Source organism: Populus alba, chromosome 5, assembly GCF_005239225.2.
Source record: "Populus alba chromosome 5, ASM523922v2, whole genome shotgun sequence".
NCBI classification, from domain to species: Eukaryota; Viridiplantae; Streptophyta; class Magnoliopsida; order Malpighiales; family Salicaceae; genus Populus; species Populus alba.
The window spans coordinates 21,932,108-21,950,883 of record NC_133288.1 but is presented as its reverse complement, the minus strand read 5'-3'; the positions used below and the strand labels follow the sequence as shown (position 1 = coordinate 21,950,883).

General features: G+C 32.2%; 3 protein-coding genes across 4 annotated transcripts; 1 reads left to right on the top strand and 2 right to left on the bottom strand.

The window, feature by feature from the left end:
* Positions 1 to 731: 731 nt before the first annotated feature.
* Positions 732 to 4,164, top strand: LOC118062029 (tubulin beta chain). The gene is made up of 3 exons (XM_035075701.2): positions 732 to 1,272; positions 2,783 to 3,052; positions 3,152 to 4,164. Exons 1-3 carry the CDS (start codon positions 870 to 872, stop codon positions 3,826 to 3,828), a joined length of 1,350 nt encoding a protein of 449 aa, XP_034931592.1. The 5' UTR covers positions 732 to 869; the 3' UTR covers positions 3,829 to 4,164.
* Positions 4,165 to 7,350: 3,186 nt separating this feature from the next.
* On the bottom strand, positions 7,351 to 9,496 carry LOC118062030 (uncharacterized). The gene is made up of 4 exons (XM_035075702.2): positions 8,796 to 9,496; positions 8,487 to 8,549; positions 8,206 to 8,280; positions 7,351 to 8,065 (listed from the first exon to the last, which is right to left on the bottom strand). The coding sequence occupies exons 1-4, from the start codon at positions 9,207 to 9,209 to the stop codon at positions 7,589 to 7,591; spliced, it is 1,029 nt and encodes a 342-aa protein (XP_034931593.1). The 5' UTR covers positions 9,210 to 9,496; the 3' UTR covers positions 7,351 to 7,588.
* A 5,273-nt stretch (positions 9,497 to 14,769) lies between these two features.
* On the bottom strand, positions 14,770 to 18,027 carry LOC118062031 (uncharacterized). 2 transcript variants are annotated; one of them, XM_035075703.2, is made up of 4 exons: positions 17,587 to 18,027; positions 17,176 to 17,319; positions 17,019 to 17,089; positions 14,770 to 15,286 (listed from the first exon to the last, which is right to left on the bottom strand). In XM_035075703.2, exons 1-4 carry the CDS (start codon positions 17,944 to 17,946, stop codon positions 14,944 to 14,946), a joined length of 918 nt encoding a protein of 305 aa, XP_034931594.1. In that variant the 5' UTR covers positions 17,947 to 18,027; the 3' UTR covers positions 14,770 to 14,943. The 2 variants fall into 2 exon arrangements, with proteins under 2 accessions (XP_034931594.1, XP_034931595.1); XM_035075704.2 differs by having other exon boundaries at positions 17,176 to 17,313; positions 17,587 to 18,026.
* Between the last annotated feature and the right edge of the window lie 749 nt (positions 18,028 to 18,776).

Sequence of the window (18,776 nt, the reverse complement as noted above, 5' to 3'; positions counted from 1 at the left end):
TGTATGTATGTATGTATGTATGTGTGTGTGTATGTATATATTTATGTGTTGGATTTAGAAGTGTTATGTTTCTATTTTCAAATTTGATTCTTAAATATGAAAAACTCAAATGGTATCACATGACTCCTAACATTTAACTCAACTACCAAGTGTGTTTATTTGTACTTTATCACTATTAATTTAAATTTAAAAATTATATGAAAAAATTGTGCTTATTTCTTGTAAAATATTTTACATGAAAATTAATTAATAAAAAATATTTAACAATAAACCTTAAAACTTAGTTCATTCATGAGAAAGTATTTTAAATTTATAAAGTCTCGTAACCTATTTTACAAATTCTAATATATTTACAATTAATTATTTCAACCACCTCTTATTTTAGCAACATCTTTTTTTATTATTATTACCAGGCTATCACTATTTTCATTGCTTTTACAATTTCATTATCACCACCATTATTTTTTAAAAAAATTATCACTACTAAAAAATATTTTTTAAATTAAATATTAAAAACTCATTTCACCATAAAGCATTACACGTAAAATATTTTACACAAACAAATTCTTAAAAAATAACCGACAAGCTTGTAAGTTTTGTTTTTTTTTTTTAAATCCAGATCGCTGATCCCATACAGCACAAATGACGGGGCCCCACCTTCTTAACGTGCCCACCCTCCCTAGAGGTGGTTAATAATTAGTTAGTATCCGCCTGTTCCTCTGTTCCCTCACGTGAACAACACCTGGAAAATATCCTGCCCGCTCTCCTATTTGTATCATTTTAACCCCCGCCTCTCCCTCTCCCTCCATATGTTAACTCCTCCCTCTCTCCTTCGTCACCCGTTTCTCTGTACAAATTAACGAAACAAGATGAGAGAGATCCTTCACATTCAAGGAGGCCAATGCGGAAACCAAATCGGTTCAAAATTCTGGGAAGTTATTTGCGACGAACATGGAATTGATACTACCGGGAAGTACTCAGGCGACGCCGCGTCGTCTGATCTTCAACTGGAAAGAATTAATGTATATTACAACGAGGCTTCCGGTGGAAAATATGTGCCGAGGGCGGTCCTCATGGATCTTGAACCGGGTACTATGGAGAGTATTAGATCCGGCCCGTATGGACAGATCTTTAGGCCTGATAATTTTGTGCATGGACAGTCTGGTGCTGGTAATAATTGGGCTAAAGGCCATTACACTGAAGGAGCTGAGTTGATAGATGCTGTTCTAGATGTTGTCAGAAAAGAGGCCGAGAATTGTGATTGCTTGCAAGGTATTTTTTCAACTTTTTTTTTTTAAATCTTCTTTTTTTTTTTTATATTAGTTGTCTGAATGTGATTAACAGATCGATCGATTATTAGTTTTTTTTTTCGTTGATTTTTTGAAGATTTATTTTAATGATTTTGTCTTTATATTATAATTTATAACTGGCAGAATTCGGAAATATCTCCAACAGGGTTTTTTTATTTTTTGCAATTTATTGTAGTTGTTGAATTATGGTGGTTCTGCTAGCCATGTTTGTCAGCATTGATGTTTTGGTATTATTTTAATTTTAGATTTTTCATTGTTAATTAATTTCACTTTGCGAATCTCGTAATCAAGCCTTGAAATCGGAATGTAATGTTTTTTTTTTTTTTTTTTCAATTTGTAGAAACTATGAACAAATAATTTTTTAATTATCTCAATTTTCAATTTCGTGTTGTAGCTTTCTCATTGTTGATCATCTCATTCTCACCTATATTTTTTTTTATATTTTTTTTATATGCTGGTGGGTCATTACTCATTAGGGCTGTTGCCATCCTTAATTAATTATTCCTTTGTTTTGGTTGTTTTTATATTATGGGTTGTTGATAAGGCTGATGAGCTGTATCAATAGACCCCATTCTTGTCTGGTGTGGATACTGAAGGATATGAATCTTGTTCTACTATGTAATTGGACAAACAGATACGATGGTGTCTGATTTTTATGGTATCATGGACCAGCCGGACAGTGCAGCGACTTGTCTTTTTACATTTATAATGCTGACACTAAAAAGTAGATCTTGGAGTTAGAGCACCGCACCCTAAAAAGTAATAATCATGTAAGTGAGCTTTAAGAGACAAAGAAAAACAATCTAATCATTCATTTAAAATTCCTTTCCCATGTTTCATGATGAAGAGCACCGTTAATCATGTCAAAATGGCTGGAATCATGCCTGTAGTTTATGATCTGGATCTGGATCTGAATTACACATGGGAAAGGAATTTTGAACAGCGGCAACGACAATTAGTGCCACATTTGTCTTCTTTGATGTTAAATGTTGATTCAAATTATCTATATAAGTATGTATGTCTGATTGTCATTAGAACGACGAAAAGGTGGACATGTAAAATTGCTATTGGTGATTAGCCAAACGAGTAAATCATGACTTGAAATCACGAGACCTTTGAGACAGGTCAGAGGAGGCTATCTGTATAAAGCCGTAGTTAACCTTTGGTTCTTGCATGAGTTCATGTCTGGATCTTGCATAACTTCATGCTCTTCAGGATTTTGCTGGGAGTGCATGACTGCTTGGCATTTTGACTGTTTTGAAATTACTGTTGTTTGGGTATGTGCTAGCATCCATCAACAACTTCTTTGTCTCGAGGGATTTAAGGAAGAAATAATTATCAATCCTCCAACCTGACTTTCCGAAGAAAGCTGATATTTTACAGTTTGGTTTTGGTGAAAGCTGGCTATTTATTTTTTTTGTTTATTCTGTGTTGGAAGATGGAACTCATTTGTCTCAATTTTTCTTGACCAGGCTTTCAGGTATGCCACTCGCTTGGAGGTGGTACAGGTTCTGGCATGGGAACACTTCTGATTTCAAAGATCCGAGAGGAATATCCTGACAGGATGATGCTTACATTCTCTGTTTTCCCTTCACCAAAGGTCTCAGACACAGTTGTGGAGCCATATAATGCCACCCTCTCAGTGCATCAGTTGGTAGAGAATGCTGACGAATGCATGGTTCTTGACAATGAAGCACTTTATGACATCTGCTTCCGGACTCTAAAGCTTAGCACTCCAAGCTGTGAGTTACTAGTTGTCCTTTGGATTAACTATCGTTAGATAGAATACAGTTCTATTTCATTGATACTAAACCATAGCTTCTTTCTACCCAATTTTGCAGTTGGTGACCTTAACCATTTGATCTCTGAAACTATGAGTGGTGTAACATGCTGTCTGAGGTTCCCGGGCCAGCTCAACTCTGACCTTCGCAAGCTAGCTGTAAACCTGATCCCATTTCCACGTCTTCACTTCTTCATGGTAGGGTTTGCACCTCTCACATCTCGTGGTTCCCAGGGGTATATCTCCCTCACCGTCCCAGAGCTGACCCAGCAGATGTGGGATTCCAAGAACATGATGTGTGCTGCTGACCCCCGCCATGGCCGCTACTTGACAGCTTCAGCCATGTTCAGGGGCAAGATGAGCACCAAAGAGGTGGATGAACAGATGATTAATGTGCAGAACAAAAATTCATCATATTTTGTGGAGTGGATTCCAAACAATGTGAAGTCTAGTGTGTGTGATATTCCACCAAAGGGTCTGAAGATGTCATCAACTTTTGTGGGGAACTCCACGTCAATCCAGGAGATGTTCAGGAGGGTGAGTGAGCAGTTCACAGCCATGTTCCGTCGCAAGGCCTTTTTGCACTGGTATACCGGGGAAGGTATGGATGAGATGGAGTTCACTGAAGCAGAGAGCAACATGAACGATCTAGTGGCAGAGTACCAGCAGTACCAGGATGCAACAGTTGAGGAAGATGGTGAATACGAGGTGGAAGGTGAGGAGAACTATGATGACTGAGAAGCATATGAATTGTGGCTATTTCCTTAACGCTGGAATGGGGTTTGACGAGTCTGCCGCCCTTGCTGGTTGTCACTATATTCTTTGTTGTTTTGAAATTCTCAGTTCCGCAAGGTGATCTCGTTAGTTTTTTCCATTGAGCACTCGAATAAGAAATTTCATGTTTGTTGGTACCTCTCCACAAAGGGGTCCCAATTGTATTGTATTTCTTTCTATTGATGTTTCTCAATAGCGCTCAGGAATTATTTCCCTGAGTGCTCGGGGCAGGGGATTGTTCATTTTGTTGTGAATTAATTACATATGATAATGGATGTGATACTACCAATGCAGATATTATGTATATATATTTTTTACTTTCTAAAAGAAAAAAAAAAAAAAAAAAAAGAGAGGAGAAAATGGTCATGTAATCACATTGAAGCTTTGAGGACAATACTATTAGTTAACTAATAATCTAAATGGCGTGGGAAAGTACTGTAGCTTTCCCCCGCCACATGCTTCTTCTTCTTTTTTTTTTTTTTTTTTTTTTTGTTTTTTCTTTCTTTTTTTTTTCCCACATTTTTTTTTATTTTTTTGGTCTTTAGATGTTTTTTTTTTTCAAGATTGTCCTTTTTTTGTGTTTTTTTTTTCAAAATTATCTTTGTTTATTTTTTTAATATTAAAATGGTTGAAAATTTATTTTTTAGTTTTTTTTCTTAAAATATTATGAATTAATACAATATTTTCCTATATGCTTTTTAAAAAAATTTCTTCTTATTTTTTAAAAATTTTTTTTGTTGATTTTACTTCGTAGTTTTTTTCTTTAAAACATTGTTGATTGTTACAATGTTTCTCATATAGTTTTTGTTTTGCTATAATGTTTTCCCGCATGTATTTTTTTAAAATTATCTTTGTCGATTTTTTTTAATATTAAGTTGGTTGAGAATTCAACATTAATTTTCCCACATGTTTTTTTTTTCATTTTTTTTTCAAAATTATCTTCTTCTTTTTTTCATTTTTTTTTTTTTTTTTTTTTCAGAATTGTTTTTGTTGATTTTTTTTTTTTAATATGGAAATTTAGCTTTATAGTTATTTTTTCTTTAAAATATTATGGATTGCTAGAGTGTTTCTCCATATTGGTTTTTTTTTTTTATGATTTTTTTTCTAAAATTATCTTTTTCGATTTTTTTTTCTTCATATTGAGCTGGTTTAAAATTTTGTTTCATGGTTTTTTTTTTAAAAAAAAAACATTATGATTGCTACAGTGTCTCCCTATATAATTTTTTTATTATGATTTTTTTCAAAATTATCTTTATCAATTTTATTATTTTTAATATTGAGCTGGTTGAGAATTAAAATTACAAATTTGCTCATGAAACACTATAAATTGCTACAGTGTTTTCCCTGTATGTTTTATTTTTCTTTTCGGTTTTTTTTGTTATAATTTTTTTCAAAATTTTTTTTGTTAATTTAATTTTTAAATATTAATTTGGTTAAGAATTTAGCTTTGTAGTTTTTTCCTTGAAAACATTGTGGATTGCAATAGTTTTTCTTCATATATTTTGTTTTTCCACAAACATACAACAACGCACAAGCATGTCACAAGCCCGCGGCATCGCGCGGGCAATGACATCTAGTATAGCTAGAAAACTCGTTTCGCCTTAATAAATTAAATTCAATGATATAAAAATAAGCATAAATGATGAACACAATGGGCAAAATAAATTATATAAAAATATCAAGGCTCACTTGGCCTACTTTAATTATTATCGGTGATTTTTTTTTAATATTATTAAATTAGTTTTGTTAAAATTTTTCTAATAATATTGGTTAAATTGTTATTAAAGCTTTGATATGTTTTCAGGGTTTTATTTAAAAAAAAAAATTATATCCAACATTTTTTTAATTTAAAAAGATCACAAATGACACTCAAGTCTCATAAATTATATATATTATTTGCAACTTTTTAATTTATATTATGTTTTGAAATATTTTTTACATCGTATTATTTTATCAATATGCTTAAATCTAAAAAAAAACACTCGTTAAAATAAGTTAAAATAAATGCGTGCTTTCCATAATCCAATACAATCCTCATCATTTTGTCTCTTTAATCTATCCCACTTGCAATAATAAATTCACAAATACAACTATGAAATCACTTCACAGATAGGGATAAGGAACGAGTAAGAGAGTGAGAGGATATAATATTATTTGACGGAGTTCATTGCATAAAAGTAAAACTGGGTATGAAAGCAGGCACCTAGAACTGAGCGCAGCTTGCTTCGCTAACTAATTATAAGAGTAAAAATCCAACTTATTCAACCCGGATTGGCTCATGATTTGACCCAAGATTTAGTAGATTAATTTAAAATAATATCTTTTTTATATTTTTTTGAGTTAAAATAACATATTTTTAAAAAATATTAAATTAAAGGGATAAGCCTTTTAAATTTATCAAATTTTGTCAGATCATCTCTTACTTAATTTAATTTAAAACTCGAGGTTACAATTATTAAGTTATTGATTACCAAGTTGAATTACCAAATCAATCAAATCTAATAACATTGTCCAAAATCCTAGGATTAAGAGTTTCGGTGCCAAAACTTAAGTTGATTGAGACTTCTTAACCACTTTACTATATTGTGAAAGATCAAGATTGGATCTACACAAGAAAAGATTATTATCTCTCTAATGAAATTTCACATTTTAGATCAAAGTCTTTGTGTTAACACTGACTAAACTATATCATTCAGCCCGACCTACTACTATAGTAATTAATCAAGAATCATAGATATAAGAAAAAAAAAAATTCCTGCAATAATTGTAATTTAGCCTATTTTCTTTATAAATTTTGAAACATTTCGTGTCCTATCTCAGAGGATCATGGACAAGATTTCACTCAAAGTAATATAATTGTTTGAATCATGGTTCGAGTTGTTCACTAATATAAGACTATTATTCTATTCTATTTTGTTTTTCAATAAAAAAAAACTAAGAACCATTTTTATTTATTGAAAATATAGTCAAATTTTTCAAACAAAAAAAAAAAACACTAAGATTACAATTATTTTTCATAGAAAATCAAAACTATAATTTATAATAATCATCTAATATGATTTTAGAATGTTATTTTTATTTTATTTAAATTAAAAACTATAATAATAAAAAAAAGCTATATTGTTAACTCAAAAAATATATATTAAATCTATATCAACAAATAAATTTATTACATTATCTAAATATAAAAATAATAATTTTAATCTTTCCCTATATAAAAAATGTAAAATTACAAATATAGCTCATTCACTTGTGTTAAAATTACATTACATATCCGTTTTCGAACTTTTTTTTTTTTTTTTTACCTCCAATTCTTATTTTCTTCATGTTATTTTGAATCCATGTCGCTTGTCAATCCGAGCCATCTAATTAAAATTAATAAATTAAATCACACCATTTTATAATTTACCCAAATCATAATAAGCAATTAAAGAGACTAAATAAACAAAACAATACTTAAAAAATAAAAAATAAAAACTACAAAAATAAAAATAAAAACTACCTTACTATTAGCAATATTGACCATAAATGAGAGCAAAGACGGGCGGGCCTGGGGACCCTTGAGCCTTTCAGCTCTTATAAACCTAAGCAAATAATTCGGGAAAAATCATCTCCTTGGGAGATTTTCTAATTTACAGCTAGATACCGCACTAATCACTAACATATCTCATATTAATTACCATATGGATTAAAGGGGGAAATGAGATCAAGGAAGAAACCAAGATCATCTAAATGAGAATCGTGATTTACTAGAGGAATTAAAGCTCTTATCCTTGCAAATGAGCTTCCTTCTTTGTCTTGCTTGAGCAGCGATGGCCCTTTTAACCGCTGCACTCCTGTCATTAACAAACAGTTGTTTAGAGTCCATCCAAACAGGCTCCCCAACAGTTAGATTCAGATCAGGGATGCCACGGGGGCCCCTGCCATCACTGGCACTGATAGATTGGAACAAGGACACTCTTTGGCCATACGGGTTTGGATAATTACAACCCATTTCTTGATGGTTGGCATTACTATCCACCATATACGGCGGCTGCTGCTGCTGCTGCTGCTGATGATGATGATGAACTCTGATGCCAGGCATGGGTCGAGGAACATGGTTTTGATCATCAACAACAGGAGGGCATTTGACAGTTGATTGGACTGAATTCATGCGTGGAAGATTCAACTGATCTTCTTTTTTAATAACACCCATGTTTAGCTGTAATTTTTTCAACATAAAACATAAGTTAATAATATAATTAAAGTAGAAAAGATTTAGAAACTCAACAGCATAAAAAAAAGCAATGAAAAAGACTAAAAAAGGAGCATTGATTCATCAGGAGGAAAAAGATAGATTACCTCTTGTTTCCTTGCTTTCAACAAGGAATTTCTAGCTTTCAAATGCTCATAATATCGAGTCACCTTTTGAATCTCCTGTTTCAAACAATTCCACAGAATCATGAAGGATATATTAGTACCCACACCATCTGTAGTTTTGCTTGCTTAAAGAAAGGAACAGCAAAAACATAATTAAAAACAGAAGATAACGTAGCAAGCATGCCATGTATGGCAAAAATCCAAGAAAAGGACAAGATTTGTTCCCAGAATCTTGAAATAGTAAGAAAATAAAGAAAACTCACCCCTCTTAACAATTCATTGCTATCAATAATTTGGTTTGTAATCTTCAGCAAATCCTCTCTTCTCTGCATATATTCAAGAAAATAAAAGAGAATCAGCAAACAGAGAATCTTTATTTTGGTAAAAGAGAAAACATGGTCAAATCTGAAGAACAAAAGGAATCTAAAACCCATTAAAGAGCTAAAATTGCAGATAAATCCCAGCAATCAAAACCCATGAAAAAAAAAAATTCACCAAGAAAGTGCCACGTATCATATCCAAACAGGGGATTGAAAAGGACAATCAGAGAAGCAGAATTTCAAAGAACATACCTTTTTAGTGTAGACTTTCCTCTTCAAGCGCTTAGGCCTCTCATCGGATTCACTTGGAGAGAAAGAAAGCGGTGTTGCAGGGCTAGTCGCCGGTTCAGCTTTGACGGTGATGGATCCCTCTGGTTCAGTAGCAACAGCAGGGGGAGGAGGAGGAGTAATAGCAGGGCCCACAGGAACAGATAATATCGGTGTTTGGGAAGGCGACGCTGATGTTGGTGGTGAGTGAACGGCGCATCTTGGACCCAAATTGGCCTCCGCAGATCTCCGCCTTGTACCACCCCATGAGAATGGAAGCAGAGAACCATACTTAGAAACAGCAATTAAACGAGGGAAATCCAACAAGATTTCAGCAACCTCAATTTCATCACCTCCGAAATCTTCGTAAAGACTACAGTAATCGTGCTTGAACGCCATTGTTTCTCTGCTTTCTTTCTATCAATTCAACTCCCTTTCTCTCTCTTTTTTATTTTCTTTTTTCTCCACTAGAGAAAAAAATAATAATGGGGGCCTCTCTCTTCCGCCGAGAGAGAGAAATCAAGAAAGAAACATTGGATTTTTTTAAGAGGAGAAGATACGAGGGAGGGGCGGGAGAGAGAGAGATGGGGGAGAGAGATTGTGTTACTTGGAGACAGGGTTTCGCTTGTTTATGAAACAGGAAAAAGGATGGCAACGTGCCACGTGTCGTGACAAGGGAGCATGAATTTCTGTTCTAGGGTTTTGAATCTTTTGATGATGAAGAATATTGATTTTTTTTTTCTATTTATTATTAACAGATGAGTGGGACAGTATTGTAGATGGAGGAGACTTGAAAGTGGAAACCATCTAGCTTCCTTGTATCGTGGGTAGAAGGGGCGGTAAGAATTGAGGATTAGTTGCTGTCACTGAGCCACTTACTATGAGTTTGCAAGTGTTAAAATTCAGCAAGTAATTCGGAAGCTAAGAAAAATTCGGGCAAGTAAATTATTTTTCCTATGTACTTCCGAAAATAAGAGGACTTCGACTTGACATTTGACTGTTTGACTTTGTGTATAATAATGTGCTTGTATACAGTCTTGGATTAATTTACTATCTAAAAATTATTAATTCAAATTTATAAATTTTAAAATTATTAAAAATTTATATAATTATTAATTTTAAAATTTATAAATTAATTAAGATACGTGTAAGTTAATCCAAATACCCATATTAATAAAAAAAAATCTTATTATTCACTATAATAATAATAATAATAATAATCTTTTTGTTAACTGTTTCTATGAACAGTTAAAATTTAATAAAATAATTCAAATATAAAATGGTAAGTTAATTGAAAATTGTGGGTTTTAGTTAATATTTAAATAATTTTATATAAAACAAACTAAAATAGATTATAAAGTTTGATTTTAGTTTAATTCAATATTAAAAAATAATTATAAAAAAAATCCAAAAACTCCTAGTCAATTCAATTAATGTGTAGAAGCCACAAATCTAATTTTAAAATTAAAATAACTCCATAAAAAAAAATTAAAACAAATTATAAAATTTTATTTTCAATAAACTTAATATTAAATTGAGATTACTGTACAAAATTAAGGTAGACAATATATATGGAATTTTAGGCTGGGTAGTGAAAGCTAAGTGCAAACATTGATACACCTCGACATATACATTAAAAGCATGTGCTTAGCATGAATTTGACATTCATTCCTTAAGCTAACAATGCGTGTGTCCCTTCTCATTTAAAACTTATAGGCATAATTGAGACTTGTTTAATGATTGATTTAGAAAATCTTGGTTATTGAATTATCAAGTCAATTGGAGTTGGTCATTTATTAAAATAATGTTTTTTTTTTTAAAAAAAAAAATCTTAATACCATTTTTATCAAGTTACTAAAATTTTAGTCAGTCTAATATTTTTTTGATTTATTCTAAATTTGAGATAATTTCAATTTTAAATTCACATATTTTTCAAATCAATTTACCAATTGAAATCTAATTTGAAAGTCATTATTAACTTGTATTTTTTAAAACGATCATAAAAAGCTGAAAAGTATTTTTGCGTTTCAAAATTATTTTTTATAGCTTTTATTTTTAATTATGTTTTTATAATTTTTAATTATTTTAACATGTTGATGTTAAAAATAATTTTTAAAAATAAAAAATATATAATTTTAATATGTTTAAAAAATATATTTTTAAAAACAATTACTACCACACTATTAATTAATCATTATCTTAATAATGATTAATAGTGTGCTTGTTGTTTTAACTAGGAACACCTGATGGTTTACCTCACCTGAAAATAATCAAATTTACTCATAATATTTGAAGGGAAAGCGTCGGATTCTCGTTAAAGCAGCGACGTTACATTGCATAAAATAGAAAAATCAAAGTATTAAATGAAGGAGAAGTTAAGTAACGTCCGAGGAACTCAATGGACAAGAATTAATCTCTGTCTAGGAATTCAGCTAAGAATCAGGGGATAGGCTGTGTTCCGAGCAATTTGATGTGGGAAGAGGGGATTTGAACTCGAGATAGCCTTTTAACGACCACTAAGCTATGCTCCAGCTTAGCAATGGCAATTTTTCAGACCCTGTGATTGATTGGTGCGGGCATTACTTTTTACTTTAAAGTTTTTCTTAAAAAGAAAATCCTGGGTCAAAAACCGAGAGGCAAATGGACGGATACGTGCCACAAATCGCCATTTCCACGCAAAATCTCTGTCGCCTTTTCGATTGCCAGTTGCTACGAAACTATCCAATCTGAGAAAGTTTGAACGGTCGTTTTCAGGCGGAAGGGAGGTACAAAAGTAAAGCGACATCGCATAAATTTATCATAGAAAACACTCGGTGGTTTTTGTTTTCACTTTTCACGTCAATTAGATAAAAGGATAATAACAGTATGATATAACGTCCCGGTTTATCATCGGGGTAATTTTTATTTTAAAAAATATTTATAAATTAAAATAATAATTTTTTTACATAATTTTCAGTAATATTAATACGGTGATTTTTTTATTAAAAAAAAAAACAACATATAGGAGAAGAAGAAAAGAGGGCTCGGTGTCAGATAGTATCAATAACCATCTATAGTTACCTGAATTCCTGCTTCCTTCTCGTTGGAATCACAGCATTCATTAATCTTCTTCCAAAACTTCTTTCAGCTTTTTGTAGGAGCTTGTCCCTTTCCCAAAATTACTCGGTTTTTCTTCGAACTTGGCTTGTTGTTAATCTGAGCAGATCCACTTGGCTCATTCAAATCCACGTTAAACTTTATCAAATCAAATTGAAGGGATTTTCTTAAATTTTTTATAAAAAATTATGTTGTTTTGTTTTAAAATATTAAAATAATATTATTTTAAGGTTTAGTCGGAGCTGAGTAATATCTTAAACCGGTTCGATAACAATGGTTTGTCTGGATGGGAGATAATATGGGGGAGATTCGGAGAAAATAATGTTTATTTGCTTAAAAGGGTGAAAAAGAATTCTTGCCTCTGGAAAGTGGAAACTAGAAGCACGCGGTATTTTAATTGCTTTGAAAAAATAAGGATAATAATGTCTTTTTCCATGTAAAATTCCCTCCCCTTTCCTCCGCTTTCAGGAGAATGGTCTTGGTGGGCCCATTTGGGGAGATTTTGTCTCCACTCTCTAGTTCATTGCACCCCGTTTTCCATAGCGCTACCGAGGAAGGAAATGAGCTTCCTCTTTCCATTCTCTCTCCAGCTCCTTTCTTTTCCTCCACGCTCCCTCCTCCCAAACAAGGCGTTGTTATACTTTGTAGAATATCGCTAAATGTTTTTTTTATAAAAAAATATTTACAGTTAATTATATTTTATATTATTTTAATATGTTAATGTTAAAAATAAATTTTAAAAAATAAAAAAATATATTTTAATATATTTTCAAGTAAAAATTATTTTGAAAAGTAAAAACTACCACAATACCAAATAAAGTGTTCTTATAGATTATATGGTTGCAATTTAAAAAGGTATATTAAAAAAAATTATAAACTATAAATTTTTAAAAACTAAAATTTTAAGAAATACTTTTTCAATAAAATCTATGTAAAACTATAATATATATATCATTATTAAATACTTTCAGAATATAATTAAAATAAAATACAATTTCAATCGTACCAGTGAACAAACAAACTTTAAGAAGTGTTGGCATGACTTTCCTATGTAATCAAAGTTGTGTTGGCCAAATAACTCAATTAATAAATTAATTATACTTTTTGATAGTCTCTCTCACAATTTATAAGCATATCTTCGAAATTCTAGATTAAGATAATTGTTTAACAGTTTTAATTATTAAATAGCTATAAATTTAAATTTTATATTTCTTTTATATATATATAATTAAAAATAATTAATAATATAAATTCTAGATAATTGTTTAAGTTTGGCACTGCGGTTGAACCTGTTTTTTAAAAAATTTCAATTTTTTTTTTGTGCTAAAATTAAGTGCGGTTTGTACTTTATGAATCGTTTTGATGTGCTGATATCAAAAATGATTTTTAAAAAATAAAAAAACATTATTGACATACTTTTCGGCACAAAAAACTATTTGAAAAGCAATCGCTACCACACTCCCTAACACGTACAAATCATATCTCCAATCTTCATCCTAACAACTTAAATTTCAACACAAACAGTTGCTGCCTCGGGACTTGAAGGGTCAGCTTCGATTTTCACCAGTCTATCTTTCTGCTCCAAACTTGGAGGTGGCTCTTGGAGACGATCTTCATCCACCATGCTAGAACTTTCTTGTCCATCGATCTGTACTTTTATGGGCCTTTCACCAGTATTATGCACAGGAACATGCCTGTAACTTCTCCCACGTTTACTACTGCTACGTAACTCTAAGAGCGTGTTTGGTAGTGTGGTAGCGGTTGCTTTTCAAATAGCTTTTCATGCCGAAAAGCATGCCAATGATGTTTTTTTATTTTTTAAAAATCATTTTTGACATCAGCACATCAAAACGATCCAAAAAGTACAAACCGAACTCAATTTTAGAAAAAAAAAAAAAAAATTTCAAAATTTGACGAAACGCAGTTACAAACGCAATACCAAACACTCTCTAACTTGGGCACAAGTTTTCGGAGTTGCAGTCAGGTATTGGCAACTTCTTCTTCGTCATCGTTGAATAAACCAGGCCATATGACATTGTTGCCCATCAACCCTTTGCGGAATGATTCTGGCACAGAGAAAATAAGCAAAGTGACTAGAAGCAACTAGTTTTTAGGGCACAATCAATTTATTGCCTGATTGGCACTGTTTTCTTCTCTTTTTATGAACAATCGATACCGAATTAATACCCGCATTCGAAAGTTATCAGTGGTATGGTCTGATTTGTATGACTGGAATTAGAATTTGGAATGGATTGGGTGGCTGTGTTTCACTTCCAATCCATTCCAAATTCTAATTCCTGCAAAATACAAATCAGACCACAATACTAAAATCACATGGTAGTTTTTATAATAAGATAATCAGAATTTCAGCATGAATCTGGAACGGATTGGATGTCTAATTTCAGCGGGCTATTCTCTTCGTTTAAAAATCGGATGTGGAATATTCATTGTATTATAATCTGAAGATTTTAAATAATGGATGGTTTTATTATCGGATAAGATTTTAAATCATATCCATAAAAACTAAATCTAAAATAACCGATGATCCAGAATCGAGTTAAGGGTTAAATAGATTAGAAACAAGTTAATTTAGCTCGGACTGACAAGTTATTTTAACTTTGTTTTATTTTTTTAGTAAAAAAACAAAACATTATTTTATATAAAAAGAGTCAATGAAATAGTCAAATTTTTTAACACAGAACCAAGGTCATGGAGATCCAAAGTGAACCCGCCATGCTAGGTTTAATATATGTGGTCACGACCGTGAGAGTAATGACAATATATGCAATACTGGTGTTATTTAAAGCCACGTTTCTCTATGCAAAATCCCCATATAGAAAGAAGGGGAAAAAAATCCTCCAACTTGAGCTGAAAATGACCCCATGGTACCTTTTCTTAAAATCCTGGATTGCTATCCAATGTTTAATAAAATCATGGGGACATGAATAATCACTGAAAATCCAGCACTGGCAACCACAAACTAGTCAAAACAATAAACGGTCCCCGAGCGAGTTAAAATGAGAAAATGCTGGTTAGTCTAAGATGTTTTCTGTTTCTTTGCGTTTTTCCTAGTAATTAAGAAGTCCTCATCAGAATCATCTTCGGAGCTTTCATCTCCAGCCTTGCGCTTCTTAGGCTGTTTTGATGCAACTTTGGAGTCTGTCGCCTTCGTTTTTGTTGAAGATACAACTTTGGTGTCTGTTGTCTTTGTTTTCGTTGAAGATACTGCAGAAGATGGTGTCTTTTTTGTAACAGTTGTAGACTGAGTCTTCTTTGTGACAGTAATTGTTTTCACTGGCGAAGTGAACTTGTTCTTTTTCTGTTTCTTCTCATGAACTTTCTTGGCCATCTCCAAAGGTAGCAAACCAGATTCCATCAACCTGCATATACATTCAGATGCAGCTTTGTTTAAAAAAATGCATGACGATACTCAAAAAGATAAGTACAATCATGATCACAAGGCTTGCAATTCAACAATTTATCACAAAGCAGACAACAGTTCCGAAGAAATGAACATGATCATTGCACTCCCAAAGTCCCAATAACCACATAGATTAGTTTGCTGAAATTAACTAAATTCAAAAAGATCACGTCATGCTATATGACATGATGTGTATACTTGTTCTTGTTTGGCCTAAATTCTAAACAAGAAGTGCAATCTTTAGAGACATAGTCAACTTTCAAATCCTAAAAGGGTCAGTCTACATGCACGACACACAGACTCGTAGGATCACTCAAAAACCAATATTATCCCTTTCCACTTGATTGAAAGTTGAAACTAATGCATGTTTTCAAGATGGAGTCATTGCTGCAATAGATTACAGAAGGAAAAGGGTCATGATTAACCAGAGAATTCAATTGATCATCCTCTAAACTACATAAACAATCACACCCAAACTTTCAGTGGTGTGACAAAAGATGAAGCAGAGATAAAACCAAGGTGGACAACAACCTGGTGAACCAAGAGCAAATTCAAATTCTTTTCAGAAAATTGATATTGATGTTGAGTTCTTCAGTTCTACATTCCATACATGATAAATGCATTTCTCCTCCCATGACCATTATGAGATTACCATGAACAGCTGGGTTTCCTCTTGCTGAACCCATGACTATGTTTGAGAAAAAAGGAGTTGTGATTGCTCATTGACAAATTTCATATTTTGCGTGTCAAATTTGAGGGAGTTCAATAAAAAATGGCTATCCAACCATAAATGTCTATCATGAAAATTGCAGCATAACATTTATAAAATATACATGGATCATAAAAATGCCATGTCCTAGAAATTACCAGTGAATTTATGCAAATAAACACTGATGTTATTATAACTCAAGTATCAAAGAATTGATTGTGTTAGTATACAACAGCAACAGAGTCTACACCATTCGTCATATGGTTACATTGAGGGCACTGTTACTAGTCCACAATTTCTTATATGGCCTCTACATCATAGGAACTGAACATCAAATCAGGGGCTGAACAGGGAATTAGATGCACTAATCCTTGTTGGCCACATTAGAAAGAGGGAAAAAATAGGCCAAACATATGGTAACTACATATGTACACACTTGCAAAGTATGTTTATGTTTCTAAGTGGACATTTATGATTTCCATTTTGCATCAAAATAGCTGATTTTATGCACCGATGTTTTAAATACTTCTACACCATGGCAAGTCTTTTTTTGCAGATTCTCATTGACAGCCTTTGCACTTTCTAATTCCTGCATAAAATGTCAACATTTGCGAACATTGCAGTACCTGATCACCAGGAGGCATGCCTTTATGTTTACCATCAAGAATATAATCTATCCAGGGCCATCCTTTATCCCATATGTTCTAAAACTCCTGATTAAATTTGGTTTTGGTGCTGGTTTTATCACTCTCTTTATTATCAATGCTCAACAATTCCATGGCTTGTTAAGCCAGCATGATACATTCCAATAATCCTAGATTAAGAGTTTGCAAGATCATGGTGAATGTACACAGAATGGTTAAGGAGCGCATCATAGAAGATCAAGCAAGTCCTTTAGTAACTATCAGCAAACTTCTTTTCCAATTACCAAGATAATGGTATGATAACAAAGAGACTGAACCCTAAAGACAAAACGACTCACCAGAATTGTGCCATTTCACTTTCGGGAATCTGCTCAAACAGTGTCTCATAAAATATCCTCAATGGGTCTCTCTGCAACCATAGAATCCAACAAGCCCCTTAAAAATCAGGAAAATAAAAGGAAAACAACTTAAAGAAAATGAAACAAACTACATTACCTCCTCAGGAGGATCTCTCTTCTGTCCAGGAAACTCATAAACCTTTCTCTCCCTCTTCTTCACAATCTGCACAGCTTCCACATACACCTTTGTCTTCTTATTAACTTCCTCTTTTTTAACTTTCTTCTTGTTCAGCTCCTTTATCTCAAACCAATCCGCAAAATAAAACAAAACCACGCCCATCAATTAAAAAATCCATTCTTCCATCTAATTAAAAGCAGGAAAGTAAAATAATCCCACTATTTCAAACCAGAAATTTAAGAAATTCGCTCCCTAACTCTCTCTCTCTCTCTCTGTCAACAAGCCACAGGGACTAATAAAAACTAAACCTTTATAAAGTGCAAGACCAAAACTGTAACCTTTAGAAAAATAAAACACTTGATAAAAGAAAAAAGGCCAAAACCAAAATACCTTATCAGTTTTGGAAGCAGGGATCTTTTTGAAGATGGGTTTATCGTCGTCGTCGTCGTCGTCGTCATCACTATTAGGTTCTTCTTTCTTGACTTTAGCTGCTGGTTTAGAGCTAGAACCCGAAGAGCCCTTGCCCTTACCTTTAATGGGTTCATCAAAATCATCATCTTGAGGCTCTTCTTTCCGGACTTTGGTAGCTTTGGACCCAGATTTTGTGGTTAAAGTACCAGCATTTGTTGGGTTCTTTTTCCGGGCTTGGAGCATGGCACTCAAGCTCTTTTTCTCATCTTCTTCTTCTCCTGCTGGCGCTTTTTTTACTACCTCTTCTTTCTTCGCGAGTTTCGCATCCTCTGAAGGCATCTTTTAGAGAAAACCCAGAGAACGATTGATGGAGCTTGTATAGACGCTGTGATGATTGGTGAGATAAAAACTAAAAAGCACTTCGTTTCAGGGGTGTTGTATATCTAGGCGATGTCGTATGGAGCTAGTAGCATTAGCAGTAGCGATCTAGACGCAACGACACCGTTTCCCTTGCACCTTTAAATATTCAAATTTCTACATGGAAAATATTTTACTGATAACCCTTAAATCTTTTTACTCTATATTTATGAAAACTTAATTTATTGATTGAAAAATAATATTTTTTTCATTTTATTAATTGATTTTTAATATTTTAAAATTAATTTAACTATATTTGTTTAAAATAATTAATAATAACTATTTGTTTACACGATTATATATAAAGAAAGGAAAGAGATCCACTTACACATGTGTAAGACTAATGGCTCACACAACAATTAATTATAGTTAAAACATTTTTTGATTTCTCTTTCTTAATTGCAATTCCTTATTTATTATCTTTCTATCTTTAACTTTTATTTTTATCTTATTTACCTTATTAATTTTTGAATTGTTTTACAGGGATTTTATATTTTTGAAATTAGTTGTTGCATAATAAATTTCTTCATCAGCATTAGCTAATTAGATTTTTTTTCAAAAATTAATTTTTTTAAGGAGGTGAACAGATTAATCTTTTGATTGAAAGGTCATATCAAATTTTAGAACTAATTTATTTACAAAATCAACATATTCAATAAAAGAAGTAATTTAATAATATAATATATATATATAATATTATATATTATATATATAATATAACAGTAATATACTAATATGTATTATCAATAGTC

Coding starts and splice junctions, on each gene's coding strand:
- LOC118062030 (XM_035075702.2), bottom strand. CDS start 9,209: ATGGCGTTCAAGCACGATTACTGTAGTCTTTACGAAGATTTCGGAGGT. Junction 8,550..8,795: donor GGAAAGTCTACACTAAAAAG/GTATGTTCTTTG, acceptor GAATATATGCAG/AGAAGAGAGGATTTGCTGAA. Junction 8,066..8,205: donor TGAAAGCAAGGAAACAAGAG/GTAATCTATCTT, acceptor AAAAAATTACAG/CTAAACATGGGTGTTATTAA.
- LOC118062029 (XM_035075701.2), top strand. CDS start 870: ATGAGAGAGATCCTTCACATTCAAGGAGGCCAATGCGGAAACCAAATC. Junction 1,273..2,782: donor GAATTGTGATTGCTTGCAAG/GTATTTTTTCAA, acceptor TTTCTTGACCAG/GCTTTCAGGTATGCCACTCG. Junction 3,053..3,151: donor AAAGCTTAGCACTCCAAGCT/GTGAGTTACTAG, acceptor CCAATTTTGCAG/TTGGTGACCTTAACCATTTG.
- LOC118062031 (XM_035075703.2), bottom strand. CDS start 17,946: ATGCCTTCAGAGGATGCGAAACTCGCGAAGAAAGAAGAGGTAGTAAAA. Junction 17,320..17,586: donor CTGCTTCCAAAACTGATAAG/GTATTTTGGTTT, acceptor GATTGGTTTGAG/ATAAAGGAGCTGAACAAGAA. Junction 15,287..17,018: donor AGTGAAATGGCACAATTCTG/GTGAGTCGTTTT, acceptor ATGTATATGCAG/GTTGATGGAATCTGGTTTGC.